Source organism: Dermacentor andersoni, chromosome 10, assembly GCF_023375885.2.
Source record: "Dermacentor andersoni chromosome 10, qqDerAnde1_hic_scaffold, whole genome shotgun sequence".
NCBI lineage: Eukaryota > Metazoa > Arthropoda > Arachnida > Ixodida > Ixodidae > Dermacentor > Dermacentor andersoni.
Window position 1 is genome coordinate 116,544,198 of NC_092823.1, and position 24,614 is coordinate 116,568,811.

The 24,614-nt window shown below is 45.5% G+C and overlaps 1 protein-coding gene across 1 annotated transcript in view; it reads right to left on the minus strand.

Moving 5' to 3' along the window:
- Positions 1-754: 754 nt before the first annotated feature.
- LOC126544819 (triokinase/FMN cyclase-like) overlaps positions 755-24,614 on the minus strand; it is a 47,659-nt gene continuing 23,799 nt past the window's right edge. The window contains exons 7-14 of the mRNA XM_050192311.2: positions 15,792-15,826; positions 13,508-13,592; positions 7,978-8,067; positions 6,726-6,842; positions 5,711-5,860; positions 5,331-5,465; positions 2,917-3,161; positions 755-1,115 (exon numbers count right to left, since the gene is read on the minus strand). Coding sequence (XP_050048268.1) covers positions 822-1,115; positions 2,917-3,161; positions 5,331-5,465; positions 5,711-5,860; positions 6,726-6,842; positions 7,978-8,067; positions 13,508-13,592; positions 15,792-15,826 — 1,151 coding nt within the window. The 3' untranslated portion in view covers positions 755-821. The remainder of the gene's footprint in view (positions 1,116-2,916; positions 3,162-5,330; positions 5,466-5,710; positions 5,861-6,725; positions 6,843-7,977; positions 8,068-13,507; positions 13,593-15,791; positions 15,827-24,614) is intronic.

A 24,614-nucleotide genomic window follows, 5' to 3' on the forward strand; every position in this document is an offset into this window, starting at 1 on the left:
GCAGGGCCATTGGCAGTGCAGGCCAAGGCAGGGATGTGGTAAAACAAGTGAAAAGAAAGCAAATTAGCCCAGGAGCAAAATCTTGCCATTTAAACTACATACTAACACACTGTCAGTAAGATGTCTTTAGAAGAACGGTTTTTTTTTCTACCGTACGGCTCGCACTGTCTCATCTTTCAGAAACCAGAGACTATTGATCATGCTTGTCTTCAGTATTTGGAGGGATTTTTCGAACATGCCTCAAGACCTTGCAGCGGGTTCAATGACTTAAAATTTCTTGACATTAGCAGCGACGATGGAGTACAATACGACTTGATAATGCTGACTGGCTCGCACTGTCTATGGCAAGCCCTATGGCGGGGTTTTACTGTGACCCGGGTGCACGACCCGCCCGATTGTTCTGCAAGAGCATGGAAATTTGTAGAAATGCAAAGACTGCAAGAGTGTGTACCTGAGGGGATGTCGAGGGCAGAGCCCTGGACAATTCTCAGAAAATTTTAAACGACAACGGCACCCCAGCTGGAGAGGGTTCAAGTTTTAAAGTGATTTGATAATGTTTGTTGCAGAATTTAAAAAGAAAGAATGATCAAGGTGTAATGGTTAGAGTATTGGAATGCTTTGCTCGACAGTAAAAGGCGATGCCAGCATCAGTCACAGATTTTCTTAAATCAGGGCGAGACAGGAACCTACCTACCTACCACAATGTGCCAAGAAATAGGCAAAGAATGCTTCATGTTAACAACTCGACCGCACATACAAAAAGACAATGTTTACTATATGCAAAATGCGGCCACGAACAGCACTTCAGCAAATGAATTAGATTATTGTGGCGATCCTCCGCCGCCTCTGCTTCCGCCGGCGTTTCCCTCGGAGAGCAGGACGCGAATGGCGCGCGACATCCATATCTCGACAGCGCGTGCCCCCGGGTCCGGGTTCTTGAGCATCTCCGGGTTCACGTAGGACGCACGGCCGGCTTTGGCTCGCATGGTCCTCGTGGCAGCTGTGGAGGCCGCCAGGGCATCCAGCGTCTCGTGCAGCACCGCCGGCAAGTTCTCGGGTCGGTAGCTAGCCGCGTTACGGCTCAGCACAGTCAGCACTGCGTCCAGGGGCTCCAGCTGCGAAGGAAAAACGGTAGCGACACCACGATTCACCCTATCAAAAGTAGACGTCACATTCAAAGGACGCATAATTTGTCGTGCATCTGGGATGAAGCTGTCTTGCACTATTGCAGAAGCAGCAAGTGTTTTGAGTGTAGCAAAGTTGGCCATCGACCCCCAATGCAACGAATGTATGTTTGCAGCGACTAATTCGATGACTCGCTGATACCAGACAATAAGTATTGTCTGTGGTAATATGAAGGTTCAATTCAACAGCGACCACTTCTCTTGCGACCCAAATGTGGCTGTGCAAGTGACGTGCAAATAGAGAATGCTTACGCCTGACGCGGTGCCTTCCATTTTCACCGAGAAGCCCCCGGCCAGGGTTGGGAAAGCGCCGGCGAGCCAAAGTATTCAGATAAAGCGAAGCCTTATTTGCCTATACTTAAATACATATGGCGTGTCGTAATGTGTAAGCTGTGTCGATCCCGGAGATAGTGTAATCCAAACTGGGCCAATCCTGCCATCTATATTCGAAAGTGTACGTGATTTTGTGAGCCAATCCACAGAGCAGTGTGCGATGTGCTTCCTCTCATGAGTTTTAATGTTACCTGTAACGAGCCATTGCTGGCAGTTCAGTCAAAGATGTGGGTAAGTCCATCCTTATGCTATCGCACAACAGTCACTTGTGCGTAGCAAATGAACCCATGGCCTCCGAGATCATGTGCGTTGATGCCAATCCATGCTATCTCGGAGACCGTGGTGCGCCTACCTTCGTTCTACGGGTTTGGCGTCGGTGTTTTGCTGAGTATGTAGCACCGGGATGTTTTACGTAGCTAGGGCACCATGACTGAACACAAATAAGAGGTGTGAAGTTAGCATGGAGGAGTTCTAAAAGTGTAATGGTGCTACATGTTCATACACAGGAGAGCATTCTTACAGTGCTTCCCTATAGGGGACATTCACCAACGTCTCAGTTGATTGATACAGTGACAATTGCTCATTTAGTTCAAGGAATAAAAATGTTAGAGTTCACTCATTTATGTGTATTTTTCAGCACAAGCACTCTCATCACACTCATTGCATTAATACATTGCATTGCATACACAACTAAAAAAGCTTTGTGTTCACTGAATTCTGCAGTGCACGGAATCCCTAAAATGTTTCTCTTAAGCCAAACTGCAGTTTCAAAGAAAGCAGCATTGCTTTATTGCACTATTTCGTAATTTTGTAATGTTGAACAGAGCTCTGGCAAGTGCCAATGAAAGCGCGGTGATGATCACGGCACTTGAATGTAAGCAAACCAAGACTTGGGAAGCTACATACCATGGCAGTGTCAGAAGACTATGGCTAGTAATGCCTAAGTATGGTTGTATGTGCTGCAGAGTGACCTCTTTAAAAGTACGATTCAAGGACATCTATATATATTCGTGGGAATCTCTAATGAGATTATTTAATAAGATATTTAATAAGGTGTATGAATGGAGAAACATAACACGAAAAATACTGGGTATGGTTGACTATTCATCCGTTTCATTCCTGCTTCCTTTGCCTTATGGAAACTGGCAATGCCAAGGATGGATCCAGGGTAGCCTCCTGGAGGGGTGCCCTCATCAAAGGATGCAGGGAACGGGAGGGGGGGTCTTGCCGCACGCCTTATACTTTCATCCGGCATGTCATGTGGGGGGAGGTTTCTACCCTCCCCTTCACCTCCGAACACGCCAGTGGCGTATGCACATGTACTTACTTTCGCGAGCACATGCTCTATTTGGCAAGACAACAGTAGCCATGGTCAGCAAAGTCAGTTCGTCATACACACCATGGTCCGGTCTCCGACGTGCGCCATGCCGTACTTGGATACCAGCTTTATGCCCAGCTCAAGTGCGGTCACCCAGGCACTGAAGCCGGTTCCGAGTTGGAAACCTCGCGAGGCACCTAGCAGCAGCAAGCTGTAGAGGGCGCCCGAACTACCGCCCATGCTGCAGCTCACTGTGGTGGACAGCTGGCGGAACACCAAGCTCGGATGCTCTAGCGGAGGCTTTGAGCTGAGATATGCCAGCACGCCTGTGCCATGGAAACGAGCACACGAGGACATGAGGCACTGTGAATGACTTCTATTTTGCAAGTTTTTTCCCATTTCATTCATAGTATAGTTGAACCTCGCTATAATGAAGTGGCATCTTAAGTGCAGGAAGACTATAGGCGTGTGTGGTTTCTATATCGAAAATGTATTTCTATAGACAAAAAATATGGTGACAGCTGCGCAAGTCAACCCTCTGTGAGTATACACGCAAAAGAATTAGCTCTTCTGAAACTGCATAATGCTTAATTCACAATCTTTTGGACAAATAATTTTTGCCATGCACACGTGCTTTATACTATGGCTGCTGTTTCTTGTACCTGCTGATCTCATATCGCCATATGTCTGCGATATCATGTTCAATACCATTTTCTTTGTTCCTATATATATGTACTACATTCTTTGGCCAATAGAATTCAGTTGGCAGTCAGCACTTGTGTTTGTATATCGTTCCTCTAATCACAGCGCATACATTCCCCCACTTCGGTGCTTTGCACCGCATTTACGCCATGAACTTACACCAACTTACCAAAACTGCTCTCCTAATTCAAATCTGATGTAAAGATGACTTCGTGATATTCGACATTCGTTGTAAGCAGATATTGGGTGCATGCCGAAATCGGCGATAAGTTTTACATGCACATTGTTATATCTGATCATTTGTTATGCCCATTATAGCTATGTTGACGTTCAGATGTATGTCCCAGTTGTGCGTGAACATTCAATTGTGCTTGAGCCTGATCGGAATCGATCGCAGTTAGAAGTGCCCACGTGACACCGATTGTAGAGTTTTAGCATACTGGAGTGGGATTAGCACAGAAGTAGCGTGAGGACACGATCTGAGAGCAACATTGAGGTCGCTCGATAAAACACGTTGTGGACCCTTCTTCAATGTCTCCATTTGTGGAGACGAATTATTTTGGTCAATACTGACTAGTTGCGGGCCAAGGAAAAAAGAAAACACAGAGACTGTGCTGCTGGTCCATTGAACTTTCTGCTTATGTCCAGTTCAGTGTTACTGCAGCTTACTTCAGACTGCAGAGTATGGATAAACACGATTGCTTTGCTAAATGTGCTATATGATGTTCGACAGGATGTTCGAGGTTCCGTCAGCAATGGTGAATCAGTTGTTTTTCCTTCGTCTTTATGCCCGCAGCCAACAATTAACTTGTACATGTGGTCTAAGCCAGTGATTTCAAATTGTTTCCGTGGTAAAGAATTTGGCATTACTGACTCTGCAGCAAGTTGAAATTTAATTACTGTGTAATTACGAGGCATCATTAGAAAATGCAGAGATGATCTTCCTACCATGCTTGCGTTCTTTGAAGAGAGTCTACAGCACCTCAGAATAATTTTTTTTTACTTTGACAAGTTCTATGTGTGCCTGCCAACTCCCGCATTTTGTAAGATTCATGAATTTTGCTTGTTATTTGATTTTCCAAATGATTTCCGAACGCAGAGGTGCGACGCAAGATTACGGATGGTTTATACAAATACGGAATTGTGATGTAGTGCCACTGATTATATGCCCTTTGGGAGTATACACACAGACACTATTGGTGATGTTCCCCGCGCCAGCTTCTTTTGGCAACGCAAGACACCATATATCAGAGACGTACTTGCTTCATACTAGCTTATTCATACAAGTTCTTGAAGCAGGCAAAGTCGGCAGCAGCAGTCATCGTGTTCTAGAAACAGAGTGTCTTGTCACCACTTGCTGTTTCAAGTTTGCTCCTGCTTGCGTGTTGTACTTAAAGGTAAGTTATGTTAATGTCTGTACCTATTCCACAAAAAAGGGGTGTGCACAGGACAAACTTCTTAAACAAATGCCTGCTTCTCCCCTCACCCTGCTTAATCACAGCATATTTGCACATACAAGTTGGCAGTAATGCATTTGTTGATGTTACATTGTAATTCATGATTGAAAGGGTGAAACGCAGCAGGGCTGGTTGCGACAACTTGTGATGCTGTCATCAACCATAACACGCTACCCATGGCCTCTGGAGATCGCCGTGGCGCAGTGCTGCTGCAATCTTGGAGGCCACGCACTGTCCCACATGTAAACAGGCTACCATAAATTGGGGAAGCATACATCCGCAACATACTGTTTTGCATGCCAGTGGAAAGCACAGCTTGGGTGTGTTGCTGCCTACCGTGCGCTCCGGCGGCCAGCGTGGCGCCACAGTCCCCATCGCCACTCTCAGAGTCCAGCTTGTCCAACTCTTTCTCCCGGGATAGCAGGGCATCGCAAGCTGCTTGCAGGCATGCCCGCAATACTTCACGCTCGGCTGGAATTGACATACAGGGTGTTTCGGCAAATACTTCTTGACTGAAGTACAGCTACCGAGCTTCAATAACGCTCCTTAGATGTAGAGTCATTTGAGAGGCAAAACACGCCTCCGCTCTGAAGCGTTAACGCTGAGAACTCACGGCTGCGAATTAAAATTTAACGAAGAAATCACCGAGGAGCGTCATTGAAACATGCCAACCATGAATTGGGGGTTTAATTATTTCGACAAGCGCAACTTCTCACCAGTGTTCAGCACATAGACCTGGTCTTCGGCCAAGACTTGCCTGTCGTCGTGGCGGTGCTTGGGTGCCAGGGGCTCTAGCTCGGTCGGTGTGGAACGAGGTACCGACGTGCAGTACGGTTTTGTCCAGGCCGGGGCATTCGTGGGCGCATCTGTGCATGCACGTGAAGCAGAGCACGATTCTCCATTTTAATTGTGTGTGCAGCAAGGCACTCCACCATATGCAACCATATGACAGTGCATTGTGGTAGAGGACTGAAGGGGGTGGGGGGAGCGATGAGCGGGTGGGTGAAAATATCAGAGCGATACAGTTGCCCCCTTTATGGTAGAGCCGCCTTGGCAGTTGTGCATCTAAATGGCAAGGTTATCAATTGGAACTGGCTAGCAGTATGCGCTGACATTATCTTAGAGAGGTGGCACAAACTGATAATAGTTGTTAATCCTTTGCATCCCATGAGAACGTTACGAAAGCACACGCTTCCCATCTTATGTTCCCTCTAAATGCACAAAACAGTTGGATGTCTCTTAAAGCGTGTGAGTGTCCCGTATTTTGCCCTCGAAATTACAATATGGCATGTAAGAAAGATAACTTTTGTTATCCACCCGAGTGTATAGCACAAAGGTACAAGGGAAACCTCATAACAGAGTTCACCAGAAAGAAATCTTTGCCGTGCTTAAGAAATTTCTCCTTGTTCGGAGATTTCAAACGGGAATAACACCTTCCTGGGATGTTCATGTCGCTTCGTGCTAATCATAAGTGGATGGCTATTTTGCCCTTGCATAAAACTTCGTCCACCTCGCACGTTTCACCAGAGCTGATTTTCCATAAATGGCACATACCTACGTAGCATGTAAAGGCCTGTGATGTTGCACATATATATACTTATGGAGGCAGCTGGTGCTGCTGGTTAACAAAAAGGTTAAGGATGCACTGTCAGTCCTCTTAAAAAGCACGTGTGAAAATGTAAGTGAAATATGTGGACATGTTCTTCTCTGAGAGTTACAAAATACACACACCGAGGTAACGGAGCACCTCCTCGTCAACCTTCAACAGGCAGACCGATATGCCAGCGCTTTCCAGTGATGTCATGTAGAGACCCGTGTAAGCGCGCACCACGTGGACACCAAGGTGCTCTGTACCGTGGGATGGAGAGAGAGAGAGAGCAACAAAGATATAGCCAAAATTTGCTTCAAGCAAAACTAAAGCGTTCAATACCTAATTTTCATTTTTTGCAAGGGAGAAAATAGATTATTAGGCAAAATCATTAAAGGGACACTGAAGGCAAATATTAAGTCAAGCGGATAGAGGAGCGCTGTAGAGTCTCTAAGGTGTCAATATTACCACGAATAGAGCCTTAGTAATGGAGAAATTGAGTTAAATGCCGGACGCGATTGGGAGAATTTCCTGGGACATTCAAGTACTTGCCTGATGACGAAAGCACTTCTTGGTTAAATTGTCGTTTGTAGAGAACCTCTCATTGCAAAAGAACATTATTGTATTGTATTATAAAACAAAATAAAATGTACTTGTCCAGTTCTATCTTATTTTATGAAAAAAGAACTAATTGAAATTACCCTTGACAACGATGCGGGCAGTCAAAAGGTTTTGTTTTCGCTCGACTCCGCACCACCGGCACTTTGGCGTTTCAGTAGTTTTGTTGCCCCATAGTGCTGCACTGATTTTGCTGGCTCGCGAAACTTGCAGAAACTGCAAGTAGCGGACAATTCAACTTTCATGTGATGTCGCGGGCTGCCCGAACGGTCTAAGCCACTTTACCAAAAAGCAGCTGCAGCGGCGAATGGCTCGGTGCCGCCGTCTCTCGGGCGCCGTTTTAGTTACCGACATCAGCAAAGGGTGGTGATGGTGTATGTAACGTCACCACTTCCCCGTTGGGCGGCTGGAGATTTGAAATTCGAAAAAGGTATTCGGACCCTTCAGATGCAATTTTATCGTAAACTAAGTCTTTTCTTGGCACAAAACAAGCATTGCAAAGTTTCTGGAATCGTATTAAAGAAGTCCACATCGACTTAGTGTTTGCTTTTAGTGTGCCTTTAAGGCTAAACTCCCATTTCAAAATTCTGCGCCAGAACAACAGCATCTAAGACGCCAACGTGATGCATTGAATTTCAGACAAAGGTGTGCCCCAGCCAGGGCCAGGCATGCCTCATTCGAAATGTTTGGCTGCTCATTCGCCATTTCACCTTATGTGTTTCGCGTATATTTTTTTCCCGTTAACTGTCCTTTGCGGGGAAGGCATTGTAAACTGACCAACATATGCGATGACCTCCTTGGCGAGGATGTTCATCTCCATCGTAGTGAGGCCGCCAAGGTTGTTCAGCATCAGCGCCACAGTCTCGCCTGCATCACGGAAAGGAGAATCGATGCAGCGACAAAGCGGAAGGGAAGGACGAGACAGTCAGTTAGCCAATAATTTTTATTTCAGTATTGGGGATGTTGTTATCTGTTAGATACTGTGAGTGTTAGTTTGTGTCTGTACTTATTTTTGTGGAATATATTGAAACAACGGAGACAGATGAGAGCAGCTAGATGTTTCCCGCTCTAGTCGAAAGAACCACTATACAGGTCCATGTATTTGTTGCTTCCAACACACACACTTCTGTGACATCAGCTACTTGCACATAACTTGTAACTGGAATGATAGATTTATGCTCTCAAGATAAATTACCCTAGTATCGACTATCTCGTAAATGGTAATACACGTACAGGTGCGGCCACTGCTAGTGGGAACACGGAGCCCATTGCATCGCTTCGCATGGTGCCCTACCACCCGCGTCTCATGAAGTCTTGCGGTGCAGGCGCAATCAAAGTGATTGGCGAAAAGCCCGAGGAGTCATCTACTATGGCGAGTCGCCTATCAAGACTTCACGAGGTGCCAGTGCTGGCACGGGTTCTCATGTTCCTGCTAGCAGTGGCCACACGCTTGGTAGTAAGGATCTACAAACGTGAAACATTTAATACGTGCCAATACAAATATGCTGAAGCAACTTCTTCCGGCGGAGCACGGCAGCATAAAACAAAATAGTCAGCTGCTAGTAATAAGTGAAGGTAACTTGCTCTTTGTTGGAACACAGAGTTCATGCTCTTGTGATTTGATGACTTAATGAACCACGAACTGTTTATTAAGTAGATTTTTTTAATTGCATGTGACAGCATTCCACATCTTCAGGTGCATTTATGAAACAGACGGACGCTACTGGCTCGACAAATCTGAATGTTTAGGTACACCTAATTAAAAGATATGCAAGTTAACTGCTGAGCTATTCACTTTAGGGCACATGCTGTAATTGTGAAAGTGAAGCCGAGCACAGTACAGTGAAGTCATTATAGCTTCAGAGATCGTAGGTCCAACAACACTTTCAAGATATCCTCCTTTAAAATGTGCTACAAAATTAAAATTTGGAGGACGCTTAAGCTTCGCCTTTAAAGGGCCCCTGAAATGGTTCGGACAAATTTTGAAGACACATAGGGTACAGCTAAAATAGACCATTCGCACCACAATTTGTGTGAAGTGTCTGATATTAAGAGAACTACGGATGATTACAAGTTACCCTCCTGCATAGCCATGCATTTTCTCCTCAACTCGTTTGCCGTGTGATCGGGGCTAAGCTCCGTCTTCATTGACTCTACATCATGATGGCACATCGAGTCGTCTGCTTCCGGTTCTCTAGGAGTGAGTGCTTGAAACCTCTCTAACCTCCCCAGCAGATGCTTGGCAGTCGATCCCAAGCGAGAGCGATCGAAGCAGTGTGCTTTGCGAGCATTCTGTCGCCGCGCCAAACGTGTCTGGTATTCTAATAACCACTGCATGGTGAGCTGGGCATTTCGACGGATGCGTGGAGGCACAAACTCAAGCTCATGAAGCAACTTTAGTGTAGATGTACGTGAGTGGCCTGATTGGTCTGCACGGTCCACAACTGTTGGCGCAGAGCTTAAAAGCTCCCGGCCACGGCGGCCGCATTTCGATGGGGGCGAAATGCGAAAACACCCGTGTACTTAGATTTAGGTGCACGTTAAAGAACCCCAGGTGGTCGAAATTTCCGGAGTCCTCCACTATGGCGTGCCTCATAATCAGAAAGTGGTTTTGGTACGTAAAACCCCATAATTTAATTAGAGCTTAAAAGCTTTAGCTCTGGTGCTCCTATGTAAATACATGTAAAAGGAGCATTTGTTTTTCTCGTCAACCACTGAACCAAATTTGACGAAGTTTGTTACATTTAATAGGAAAACTTAAAATCTAGTGACTGTTGGTTTGGAATTTTTGACCTATGTTGTCAACTTTTTATAAAAAATTGGCGAAAATCGAAAATGTTCAGAAAACGAAACTATGAAGTTTACAACCGTATAACTCGGCAATGGAAAATGATACCACAATTCTTTGAATTGCACCTAATAGTAAATCCAAAGCGGACACAATTGATATGGTACACATGAATCTCGAAAAATTGAGTACTATGGAAATACAGCTTTTGCAGAACCCTTGTACACGACGTAACAAATTCATGTAAGACATAAAATGACATACCAAATTTGTCCGTTTTCACTGATATAATGGACGCCGTTTACAAAACCACGATATCTCTTCTTGGTGTAGAGCTATAATTTGCAAACTTTGTGCTATTTTTTTCAAGCTTTCGAATATTTGAAAATTCTTGTAACAAAATTCAGGCCCTAAATCGAAATTCCGCTTCCAACTAGAATTTAACCTTCTCTCTCAAATGCAAGAAATTTGATCAAAATCGGTCCAGGGATTGTCTCAGAAAAACGTTTTTGCGTTCTACATGTATTTGAATAGTTAACTATTCGGATGAGAATTCACATCGGAGTTGGGCCCGAGCTAAAGCTGCCTCTTAACCAGCCAAACAAATAGCTAATATTGCTCTAACCAAGTGTAAAATATTTTAAACATTTACAAAAATAGCATGTTAACGATTACACTCCTGCGAAAAATTTACACGAGCAGCAAAGAAGAATACACTTCGTTACTACTACTATGTTTGGTTGAGCTTTGTGCCACCAGGTGGCTGCACCGTGCAGATCACGTTGGCGCTTCTGTTCATCCCCTGAAACGGCACGGTCAAGAGGCCAGGTCGTGTGCCCTCGCTTGCATTTACCCGAATACCGGACTCGCGAAACGCTATTGTAGTAATCCCCCGGTGTAAAGTGGCGGCCGCAAACGCGCAAATCCTGGCGCCGATCGGATACTGATAGTCCGACGCGCTGCAGCCACTCCGCTCGTCTGCTGCCTTGCAGAGGGACATCATCATCATCAGCCTGTTTTATGTCCACGGCAGGATGAAGGCCTCTCCCTGCGATCTCCAATTACCCCTCTCCTGCACCAACCGATTCCAACTAGCGCCCGCGAATTTCCTAATTTCATCGCTCCACCTTGTCTTCTGCCGTCCTCGACTGCGTTTCCCTTCTCTTGGTACCCATTCTGTAACCCTTGATGATCCAACGGTTATCTAACCGGTGCATTACATGACCTGTCCAGCTCCATTTTTTTCTCTTAATGTCAATTAGAATATCGGCTATACCCGTTTGCTCTCTGATCCAAACCGCTCTCTTTCTGTCTCTTAACGTTATGCCTAGCATTCTTCGTTCCATCGCTTCTTGCGCTCCTTAACTTGTTCTCAAGCTTCTTTGTCAGTCTCCAAGTCTCTGCCCCATATGTCAGCACTGGTAATATGCACTGATCGTGGGCCTTCTTTTTGAGTGATATTGGTAAGCTTTCAGTCAGGAGCTGACAAGTATGCCGTATGCGATCCAATCCATTTTTATTCTATGAATTTTCGTCTCATGAGTAGGGTTTCCTTTGATTAGTCGACCTAGGTAAACGTACTCCTTCACAGACTCTAGAGGCTGACTGGCGATCTTGAACTCTTGTTCCTTTACCCGGCTATTAATCAATATCTTTGTCTTCTGCATATTAATCTTCAACCCCACTCGATGGGACACGATGTTGCAGCTTGACATATTGCCATTTGGTACGTTTGCAGCCCACAACGCAACAAAGGCTATTCATGGTGCTCACGAAAAGACAGACGGACACTGACCGCGGAGCTCTCGTCAAGACGGAGCACGTTGTAACACAAGCACACGCTGTGTGACGGAAGTGCCTATAAGTATACTGAAAAATTTTTCTTGTGCATTCTCTTGCTGTTGCTTTATTTTTATAGAAACAAATTAACTAACATTCCAACTATTACGAACAAAATTTGTTCACCATAATGCTGAAAAAACTATCGATGACGCGCCCTGGGCAGCCAATCGGATAGCTCGCCCTACTGACGTTATTAGGGCAATTTACGTCAAATAGGTAGGCGCGGCTGAAAATTGAGCCGTGCAGTGTGCTACGATCGGCAGCGATGTACATTTTTAAAGCCTTATAATAAATTACGCGCTTTACGTGGAGTAGATGCATCAATTAATGATCAGAAGGTACTTCAACGACTCAGTACGTTGATACAAGATCGCCAAAATCATTTCAGGGTCCCTTTAAGAGTGGAACGCGATATCATTCAAAGATCCCTCACTGCTTCTCACGCTTCCCGGCAAAAGGAGCGTATCTAACCGTAATGTTTACCGGGAAACGCTCGCCGCGATAGTTATGCACGAGGGCGGGCTTTTTGGTAGAAACGCGTCTTCTTGCGTGGGTTGCGACGCGGCGGAGGCGAGCGCCAGCTGGAGGTATTGGAAGGAACTGGGCGGTTTTCATAAAAAAGCGCTGAAGGCGAAGGAACACATACGACAGGACTGGCGCTCCGTGGCACCCGAGACACCCGTGCGTCTGCACGCGCAAATAGCGGACGCCGTGGCCGGTCTGTGAATTGTAGAAACACTGTAAAATGGTTTCTTTGAGTTTTCGCGTAACCGAATTACGTTTTGTCGTATAGTCAAATTGCAGTCTGGGAGGTCTCATGTCTGTAGGTTGTGTATGTCGTAGTTTACGATTTGTCCACGTATTTTAGCTTGAGAAATTCAATTAGTTCAGTAAATTCCTTGCGTCACATGGATGGTCTGGGTATGGGTGGTTCGAAAATCTTTTTGCCGAAACGACGTCCAACGCCGGACGCCGAAGTGTCTGCGACGCGGGCTCCTTAACGCCGTCGCGTTAATACATGGGCGTTCCACCTAACAGTGTCCCAGAAACGTGCGTCACACAATGCGGGATGATCTAAGCTGTCGTGCAAAACATATTTAAAGCAGATGTTGGAGGCGAGTATCTCAAAACTGGTGCTATAGCTTTAGAATATGTTCTAAGCAGACATGGCTTCGCTACTACTAGGCTTCATATTGGCAGTTGGAACACGCGTACCCTGAAGTGAATAAAAATGTTAATTAGTGAACTCCTTTAATTAGGCACCTCGGCATTGAAGTTTGTCGTGCCAAGTACCATCCGTCTCTTCATGTAATACACCTCAGCAGGCCGAATTGCTGTTAAAGAAAATCAGGCAGAGCTCTAGCTAGATTATAGCTAGCTTCAGCAACTGTTATCAGCTAGCAACTGTTATAGCTAGCTAGATTCAAAGTTGCTGAAGTTTATGCTCTGTCTTGCCAACTCACCGAAATGCAGCCAAAGGTACGGATCTTGTCAGTCAACGAGGAAAGGAAAAAGGCTCGTGCTCTGTCCCCTTACATGGTCTCACGCACGGCAAGACTAACGGGGGACAGTGGATAAGTCCTGGTTCGCGCGCCTAATTTGCTAAAGCGATCCATAGCTTTGAGTGCATTTCACGGGAATTGGTAAGGCTATATCTCCTATAGAAAAGACTTATACCTCTCTTGATGTGCAACGAATTCTTGGACTTCTCGTTGCGCAGGTGGTTGATCATGAGCTTCGCAGTTTCTGCCGCGGAAAATATCTGCGAGTGCAAAGGGAGTTATTTAGGACATCTTATTGTTACCGTTTCCGCTGCTGTTAAACGGCGACCATTACAGAACGTAACACAGGCGCATTTGCGGCATCGTCCCACCCGCCATGTCGGCGCCGCGCATTAACCTCGAGGTCGAAATGCGCGTGCGTGTTTAAATACACGTTCATTTAAATACACGTTCATAGAAAAACATAAAACCAAAGGACTCTGGTAATACGACCTCCTGTCGACGCCAAGAAACGCTATGCATCGAAAATACGTCACATATGTGGCCGTAGTAATTGTCGTTATAACCCGCTCCGTCTAAATCCACCTGCACATGTGCGGCGTGATAGTTACCTGGCTTGCTTCATAATCGTGGTTTTAGTTCGTAGAACCCCATAAGTTCTTAAAATTTTGAATGAACTGATAGTTACGATATAGCCAGAAATCAATTTGCTGAAATGGTAAGGGCAACGTACGGCAACGCGTCCCAAAAGGCTTCACTATACATCATTTAAGCAGATCACTACCACCCCTGTCGGGTGGCAAGTGCGCGTGACTTTACAGGAGGTGTGAATATAGATATTGATATGCAAATAAATATTCCAGAAGTACGAGTGGGCACGCAATTTGCAAACGCGTGCTCCGCGTGGTCCTCGTTTTCAAACAAGTGGTCACGTGGTGCTTTTTATGTTGGCAAGGACAAGAATGAAATTATAATCTGTTCCATTTCACATAGGTTTACCATGTACGCCCTGCAGCTGCATGATCAAGTGGTACCCGAATGTAAGAGCTACGGGGGGGGGGGGGGGAGGGGGGGTCTTCTAGCTCGTATATCTACAAGTACGGGCGGTATCACGCAAGTTAACTGTTCAAGCTCCGTGAAGAGCTTTCGCATTTTCTTGTAGCACTCTAGCTGGTTGTGTGAGATAGTACGAATTGCCCTGCCGCGACATAGTGCGGTGTTGTGTCCACAAGGCACGAAACAATTTGCGTCAGAAAGGCACGTATGACTTTACATCAACGTCAAATGTTAAGAAGTTCCACGGCCCACTGTTCAACGGGGTAACTAAATGGCAGAAATTCGCGTCCACAATATTTAGACAAATGCATGTACAGAGCTAATTCGTTCACTTTTATATATAAAAAAAAAATGACCGCCCTTCCACTACTGTGAAGAGGAGCGCAAGCGAAGCTCAGGATCCGCAGCTCCTCGTTGTCGTAACGCCTCGACTTCGCGCTCCCTCACGGGGAGGTCGGCACGTCGACGACGAGCTCTTCCTCGAGCGAATCCCGGCGGCGTTCATGAAAAGCCGCTTCTTTGGCCGAACGCGCGGCCCGCTCCCGCTGTCGTTCCTTCGACGCAGCCTGCTCTTCGGCAGAACGAACCAAACGCTGTTTCCACATCTGCCCGGAGTGGCGGGAAAGGGCGGGCGCGAGGCGAGCAAACACGCGGAGGAGGCGTCCCCTCCTCCTCCTCTGGAAGGGAGGGGACGCCTGATATTGGCTTGCGCCTTGCGCTGCGTCTACTTCATGCATATAAAACCTCTACTTAAAGTGCGTGCGCATGAAGACCCGACAGTGGTTGAATCGGTTAGCGTGCTGATCTCGCAACCCCGGAGGTCGGTGGTTCGAATCCGCAGCCCGAGAAGGAATTGGTACTTTCGCGCGGCCTGGGTTTTTTTTTTTTTGTTGTTGTTGTTGTTGTTGTACGGAAATACCAACGCCGGAACGAGTGAGGCAATACAAGCTTCGCTTGAAAAACCGGACGTCTGAACTACGAAGTAGAGGCAGATAATAGGATAAAAAGTAACAATAAAGCAAAATCTACAACAGGTGGGCGTTACTCCCGACTAACGAATTGCGTGTATAATGAATTGAAGGAAAAGATCAGCAATTTAGTAAAATGAAACGCTATGTACAACACCGATGGGTCAGCGAATTCTCTTTGGCTGTGTTTACCTGTATGTAACATGCATAAAAGGCTAATACCCCTCGCTAATGCATGTGACAATCGACTATTATCGACGTCAGACAGTATAGCTGGACGAACATGTCTAGCTTAATCCAGTATCGGGGTCGTACTTTCTTGCATGCCCAATTTTGAGGAATGGTCGTGAGAAAATTTTTTCTGTGTCAAGGAAGAAAAATGTCTGCTATAAAAAAATGGACGTAACGTGATGAAATTCGGGAAAATGGACTTACGGGAACTCGCAGGGCCCCGGCCTCCCCGTGGACACCTGAAACAGCGAGGTTAAAGAAAAACAGCATTTATAAAAAAATATATATGCATACATATCTCGAATTTCACCGCGTTTCCTTTCTGACTATCGAGATATCTCACAGGACTGCGGTAAGACCTAGACCTGGAAGTTTGATTTGCCGTGTTTGACTTTACAAAGATAGTGGGACTTCGGCCTGGAACCATAATTAAGGCATGTATACGGACCTGTGTCATCAATTCTGTCGCCTTCAGTTCCCCGCACCCGTGCAAGCCTTCAAAACGCGTCTCCGATTTAATGGTGCAACTATACTAATGGATAACTCAACTTTCTGTGGCAGCAAAGGAAAAACTGTGAAGGCAAAGCGCGCTTCTGACTTCTGTCTCACATTTTCAGCCGCCTTAGTTCAAGCTGGGGAAGAGAAAACGTAAACACTTTATCTACAACAGCAAAATCAGACAAACACCACTGATCGAGTGTCCAATTTGACGTATATATCTGGTTTTTTTTTCGCGTCGGGGCAATTGTGAAATTATAGCACGTGGAAACTACGCCGAATCCAGTATCTGTTTCAGCAAACCAAAAGCGCTAACAAACGCTGCCGGACTACTTGGCGCAGTGACATGCACGTGTGCAGAAGCTTCGCGCCCGTAACTTTCCCTTCATTGCCACATAAAGCTGTCCATGAGTATAGCGGGAACGCGCCGCCATATTGGCTAGGGCAAGTTGCATCTGTGGGAAGACGTGGCCACGGATTTTCGCCTACCGTCAATTATCAAGAAATGCGTACTTATATCTGAACTGATTAACTTTTCTTTTATATATTGCATACACTATACGGCAAATGTGTACACCGGAAGCACAAAGGCGATTGTTATGCGCGTATTTATCATATATGGCAGAATTAACCAGCAGAGACCATTCGTGCACATCCGAGTTACCTGCTTTATAGTTACGGCTTCGGTATTCGAACCCGTCACACAGATTCGAGTGGGGACGCGTTCAGACGAAGACGAAATGCACAAAAAAAAAAAGCGCCCCCCTCAAACGAGTTAATTCACAGCGCACTTTAAAGTTTGCGAGGCGATGAAAAACGAATTGAGGGCCTCCACATCATGGCTGCTTCTTGTGGAAACGTGGGTTCTATAGGGCACAGCCGTGGCTCTCAAGAAAGGCGCCGAGACCGCAAACAGCCAAGGTTTACCCTTCCTAGGGCGAAGCATAGACCAATTGTGGTCGCTGGGAGTTACTAGAGCATATAGTAGAGTAACTAGAGTAATAACATAGTATACTGGAGTAACTCTAGGAGTCACGAGCTCGCGCCCCAGTTCTCGGGCTTTCCCGGCGCCACGGTGAGTAGCTTATACTGCAGCTGGCGGCTCCCCACGGCTGCATACGCAGCTAAACATAGCTGCGCTTGCAGCTTTATAGCGTTTGAGCGACCCTAAAGAGCTACCCCGAAATCAGTTTAGTGTGGCGAAGTATTATAATAAATCTATCTTGATTTGATTGGGCGGACAAAGGTTAATTACAAGCGCGGGAGCATACTATCAATTTTATTTTCCTTCTTGAATTTCGCGGACCCGCCGTGGTTGCTCAGTGGCTATGGTGTTGGGCTGCTGAGCACGAGGTCGCGGGATCGAATCCCGGCCACGGCGGCCGCATTTCGATGGGGGCGAAATGCGAAAACACCCGTGTGCTTAGATTTAGGTGCACGTTAAAGAACCCCAGGTGGTCGAAATTTTCGGAGTCCCCCACTACGGCGTGCCTCATAATCAGAAAGTGGTTTTGGCACGTAATAATTAAATTAATTAATTTCGCGAGCTAACAGCAGCGCCGGTACGTCAAGGTGACGTCACGAATTGCGAAGTTTTTTTTTTTTTTTTTTTGTTGTTGTTGCATGTTTGGGCCGTTTCAGTGCGCAGCGAGTTCTCAACACTCTATGTAGGTTCAGGCAATGGTTCGTTGAGATGCAATCTTATCCACCTTTTTTTTTATAGACAGAATAACAATTAGTCCTGCGTCGCGGATCTCCAAATCTACGACATCGCGGAATCTAGTGGTGGAACTGTAGTGTGCAGCGTCCTTACTCGTCTATCGTTTTCGGCCTTTGTTACAAAGCCTCTGGCGCAGCACAATTGGCATTTTTGGTCTTCTCAGAAGTGTAATTTGCGAACACAGCTCAACTTCCTTTTTGAGAAGCTTCCCGTACGCAGATATGCAGTCCAATAATTCTGTATCTTCTATATTCTATATCTGATTCGGCAGTGGTGGCGGCCGCACGAGCAGTTCCTTTATCGTGTTACAGGCACACTGAACAAGTCGTTGTGACTGTTCTTTCACGCCGGAGCGGACGATTGCCGGTTTCTTTGGCGCTTGGTAGTCGCCGTTTCATCGGGCGAGGAGGATAGGGCGCGCGGAGAGCATTTCCTCCTCTCTGGCTTGGGCGATTCGGCGCGGCGCTGCTTGAAAGTACTGCTGTCGGGTGCTGCGGAACGATTTCGAGATGTTTTAGATGGTACTTTGTGAAATTTACGCCATTTCCGTTCATATAAGGTCGTCAGGGAAGCCTTTCGGCAGGTCGGTAACTACAGTAGGCGGAAATATCTCTTGGGGGCGCAAAAATGTGACGCGCTTTATCGGCCGCGGTGTACGCACATTATCAGTCGCGGTGTGTGTGTGTGTGTGTGTTGTGAACTATTTTGCTTATATCGGTTTTAATTCAACAATGAAAACCGGTGTCTCTGTATTAGCAGCATGAAATGGTAAATCTGCTCACTATCTGATCGCTTGGCGTAGGGAGTAAAACATAAAGCATAAGAGCGCATGCTCGTGCACGGCAAACCTAAGGCAACCACGAAACATCTAAGCGGCAGGCGCTATCAAATATTTGTGATGCACTGGCATCGTTCTCGGGCATTTCAAGTCTAGTAGGCTTCAAATTACCATATGTCTACGCTAGCCTTCCTGCATGAGGCCGATGGCGCTGCTCAACACAGCGATCACTGCGGTTGGTGAACCAGCACGATACATATGTAAGCTGTGCGCTTCGGCATTGCCTTTTTGGCCTGCATACAGCCGTAATATATGAGAGGGATCGCATAAAAAGAATGCGATGCCTATTTTTGAGGAGAACATTTTGGTAATACGTGTGAGTGCGTCGTAGAGAATCCACGAACACAACCGAAAAAAAAGATTCGGTTATCATCCTCTTTCTCGAAAAAGCAAGATAAAACGGGCTAACGCCGCAGTAAGACCTCGCATAGTCACGCCGCACAACGTTTATAAATATATAACCGCTGATGCCGTATGCTTGGACTATGCGGTATATAGAACAAAGATATATGTAATCCAGCACCTACCACTGCTTAGGACGCTCGCTCAGTTCGTAAACAGTCCCTTTGCTGAACAAGCTTAATTCAGACTGCAAGGTATGCTGCTATTACTTGCCAAAACTATTTTATTCAGGGGCGGAAATCTCATCCATCGAACCAAGTAGTCACGCAATGTAACCTGCAGCGAACAGTTTGAACGCTTGTCAAAGTATAACATCACAGCTCCTATCGTAGCAGAACGGTATCCACGCTGTTACGATCGTCGCGTATGTTTCATGGCTCCTAAACCGCAGCTTAGAAATAGAGGATAATACTGCAATAAGGTCACATTAATGATTAGAACATTCAGAAATACACAATCGGTCTCCGAGGGCTGATTGTACGCTCAAATATGCGCGCACACGTCGCGCTGCGTGTTCCGTCCACCTCAACGCCAGCAGAAATTCCGGCCATGACGCCTTAAACTACTTCGGCACGTCTCACAGAACCGTTTACCACGTAGAAAACGCGCGTCATACTAAACAGACCGCACGACCGCGAAAACAAACGCCAGAACCTAGCGCCGAGCGTATACCTGCCATGCAAAAAACCGCTTTCACCCAAGCCAGTATGGCGCTGCTCATAGGCGGCGCCACTGCGTTCACAATATGGCGGCGCCTACGAAAAAACGGTCTATAGGCAAGCAGGGCCATCATCAGTGGACTACCAGTTGCCCACTACTGCGCACGTTAGATTAAGGTTAGGGGACGCGAGTGGCTTGCGTACGAAAGAACTAGGGGCTACGATACTGCGCATGCGCAGACACCTACGCTTGGTGTGCGCATGCGCAATACCGTAGCCCTATAGTTCTTGGTTACGCAAGCCGTTTGCGTCCCCTAATCTAAAGCTCTCTATTGACTGATACTGTGTCTTATTGACATGTCACGTAAGACAACACTCCTGACCTGACGTCACTGCTGTTCACGTGCTCGCTGCTGCACTTATACAAACTGGCGCACTTAATTGAGGCGACATTCGGCAGTGGTGGCGGCGGCACGAGCAGTTCCTGATCAGCTTTTCGTCATGCTACAGGTTAGAAATCTCTCTGCTTTTATCTGAGGGGGTCGTTGAAACTTATGGGGTTTTACGTGCCAAAACCACCATCTTATTATGAGGCATGCCGTAGTGGGGGACTCCGGAAATTTTGGGCCACCTGGGATTCTTTAACGTGCACCTAAATCTAAGTGCACGGGTGTTTTTCATCGCGGCGACCACGCTCAGTGGCGTTCACTACGTACTCGGTAAATAGCATCTGTAAACGATTCTGTACTTCCAGTTTGCTCAAGATTATCATTTTGAGAGTAAAGAACTTCCCTTGTTTTGAGAGTATGTACCTAAAGAAATGTCGAGGAGGGCTGCCGCGTGGTGTTTTTATTGAGCGCCGTAAGCCAAACCTATGAGGAGCGCGCCGAGCATTATGGGGGCGCTTCCGACAGCTGGCGACTTCGTAAGTCCTCGCCCCCAATAACCACTTCTTTTTAAATCGGCAGGGCAGCAGAGACGGTGGCGTGGCCTTGCAAAGAAATTTCTCGGGTTTTCAATTAGTTCCTGGCTACACAGTTGTCACAGATAATTACGAAAACCTATGCCTTAGAAAAGGACACTCAAATGTTTGGTGTTATTTATCGACCGCCACGTGGAAGCAGCCTTTCGGGAACAACAATGGTTATGGTCTAACAATAGGTGGCGATTCGAACGTTGATGTCTCGAAAATCTCGGGCCTACTGTTGACTTATTTTTTTATGTATATATGCTGCGATCTTATACAAGATGTCAGCAGCGTGGTACGCGGAATAAGTACAGAATAAATACAATACAATGGGGACCCGCGCTCAAGTTTTTTCACACAAGCGCTAAAAAAAACAAGGAACAATAAAGCTAAGCAACGTTGTTCAGCAATTTTCAAATCGTACAGTCAAACAGTGACATCAAAACACCCTCGGCAAGCGGAGACTGCTTTTCATAAAAGATATGTCTCGAAAAGTAATAATGAGTCCTGTGTTACATTTTTATCGGCCAGCTTACTCCAATCTACTATGGTTATAGGAAAAAAATTAATACTTGAAGCAGTTGACACGTGTAGTAAATGGAGTTACAGCTAGCGAGTGTCTGTGCCTGGTAGCGTAGCCTGTCGTGTAGATGAGAAGGTGATACGTGTATAGTGACCATTTATTAGCTGGAAAAGGAATTTTAAACTACATTGACGATTTCTGTCAGTTATAGAAGGCAAGCCGCTCCGAAATCAGAGGTAAGTAATTGAAGTACGCCCAAATGTATTATAGATGAATCGAACTACTTTTTTTACTACTTACACTGCCGTGTAATGGATTTTGCAATGAAAATTTTGCCCCCATCCCGTGTTATCACTACAACATTTTTGCTTGACCTGTTCATCACAAACTTGGTTGCCGAAAATGTAGTTTCTCATGTTATAACCTTTGATCTAAGCAATCATATGCCTACTGTGTCAGTGCTTGAAAGACAGGCAGCGGTAAAAAAAAAAACGAATACAAAGAAAAACAGCATATGGCGATATATCAATACATACGGTCGAGGCCGTTATAGACAAACACTGATGTTTATTGATTGGAGTGAGGTAACGGCTCTCACAGGCGTGAACGCTACCTACGATAAGTTCTTGCACATATTTAAACAATATTATTACGCGTCCTTTCCCCCGAAAACCTACTACGTCTTTAAGAAAGCTCGCATACCCTGTGTCACTCAAGAATTAGCAAAACTTATCAACGTGAAAAACAGGATGTTTGAGGCCTTCCTTAAGACTCGCGACAACGAAATCTTGCGAGAATTCAAATCGTTTGGGAACAACTTGAACAAAGCCATTACTAAATCAAAGGAAGGATATTTCAGACGAAATTACGACAGTCATTGCCTTAGGAAAAGTGACATTGTCTGGAAAAAAATAAATAACCTATTGAATAGAAAGCCACTGTCAGACGCTGTCGACTGCATGGTAGTTGATAACATTTCACTAAGCGGGAAACAACGTAAGAACCGTTTTAATGACTTCTTCGTACAGATAGGAAGCATTGCAGCTCCCTTGGTTACTTCCATCGATATTCCAAGATTACCACAGCTATTTATGAGGTTACAACTCTTTTTGCGGGCCTTAAACGCAGTCATGGTTGTGACGTAGACGGAATATGAATTAAGCCTGTAGGTCTGTTCTCGATTGATTTGATCGATCCTGCGATTACACATATATTTAACAGATCTATTTCAAGTGGTGTTTTTCCAACTAGTATGCGAGCAGCTAGAGTAACAGTAATACATAAAGGAGGTGACAAGAACAGCTTTTCTAACTACCGCTTCTCTTAATTTTGCCAGTTTGTTTCAAAAGGCCTTGAGAAGGTTATTAATACCCGCATCGACAATTCCAGTGAAAAAAAAATTAACATTCACACTAACGGTCAGTTTGGATTAAGAAAAAATCGCTCCTCAGAAGACGCGCTCCTATTTCAGAAAGAGGTTATATTAGAGAACATCGAAAGTAAGACGTTGACGCTAGGACTGTATCTAGATTTTAGCGAAGCCTTCGATCGTGTCACTCACGCCGTATTACTGGAAAAAATTGAACTATACGGATTTCGGGGAGTTTAGTCGCAACTTACTCGCTCTTGCCCCGACGAAAGACTTCGATATACCGAAATAGGTACATGCAAATCACGTTTAAGACGAATTGCTGTGGGAGTACCACAAGGGAGTATATTAGGGCCTATTCTTTTCCTTCTTTATACAGGGTGTTTCAGGTAACTTTAGCCAGAGTTTATAAATATGCCCATGCACTCTAAGACGACGCGACCAAATGCATGTTGCTCACTTTTGTATGTATTGTGTCACGCTATTTTTTGTATTTTGCTTATTTGATAACTAGTGAAGATTAATTAACCAACTTCTGAAGCAACGAAGCTAGGCAAAAAAAAATCCAATTAGAAATTTGTAGAGCGCTTTGCAAAACGTCCGATTAGAGTTTCTAACTTTCTATCTATTAAGTATTAGTCTTTTCAGCTTACTGCGGGTGCCCGCGAAATACAAAAAAAAAATATACCACGTGACATACCCGCTTGCGCGCCGTGATTGCAGCGCTCCCAAACTGCCCGTGTACAAACGAACATCGCATCTAGCAAGGCGTGCTGCCGCTTAAAAGGCGACAGGGCAGTGACGAAGGCGTTGGCTGTGCGATTTACGCCAGCGATGTCCTTCCCTTGCAACGATTCATGATAAGCGATAAGCAGACGCAGCGGCAGCACACCCGGCTAAATGCTATGTTCGTTTGTGCGCGGAACGCTTGGGAGCAGTGCAATCATGACGCGTAAGCGGGCATGCCATGTTGTGTTTTTTTATTTATTTTGCAGGTATCCGCAGTAGGCTGAAAAAAAAAAGAACTAATACTTAATAGATAGAAAGACAGAAACCGTTTATTCGGACGTTTTGCAAACTGCTCTGCAACTTTCCAATTGGAATTTCTTTCCTAGCTTCGTTGCTTCAGGAGTTGGTTAATCAATCTTGACCAATCATCCAATTAAGCAAAATACAATAATAGCATGACACACTACATACAAAAGTGAGCAACAAGCATTTGGTCGCGTCGTCTTAGAGTGCATCGGCATATTTTGAAACGCTTGCTGAAAAGTTGGCTGAAAGTTAGCTGAAACAGCCTGTATAAGTGACATAATAAAAATAAACACCAACTGTCAGTTTATCATTTACGCCGATGATTGCAGTCTTCTTTAACGGAAAAGATTGGTCAAGAATTCAAACCGAAGCCAGTACGTTTTGCTGGAATCTTGATCAGCGGTGCAAAGCGAACAGCCTAATATTGACCGAAACAAAAACTGTATTGTATATCGTGGGCCTGGAACACTGTCTGCGGTACCAGAGAACCTTCCCCTAGGTCAGTACACTGTCCGTATTGAAAAATGCGTTGAGATACTTGACATCTTCGCTGAACACATGTAATGGAATGACCGAGTAAGAACGGTAACGTCATAATTAGGTAAGTGTGTAGGATTAATGAACCGTCATCTACATACGCTAACAGTTGCAATAACTATACGACGCCCTTAACTCTCACTAGTGTTATTGCCTGCTGGTATGGGGTAGAACTACAGATCTTAATATATCCAACCTGAGCATGTTACGGAAAAAAGTGGTTCGGGTAATTTCAAATGCTTCCTTTCTACACTCGCGGACAACTTTCTGCGACTATGAAGGGAAAGCTACGGAGGCCAAGCGCGTACAAGTGAGAGCGCTTCTGAAAATAGTCCCGCGTTTTCATCCACGTTAGCTTAAGCTGGGGAAGAGAAAACATAAACACATTATTATAACAACGGTTAAGACAGACCACACCACTGAATGTAAAATTTTACTTATTTTGCGGCTTTTCCCTTCCGCGTCTGGGCAAACGCGAA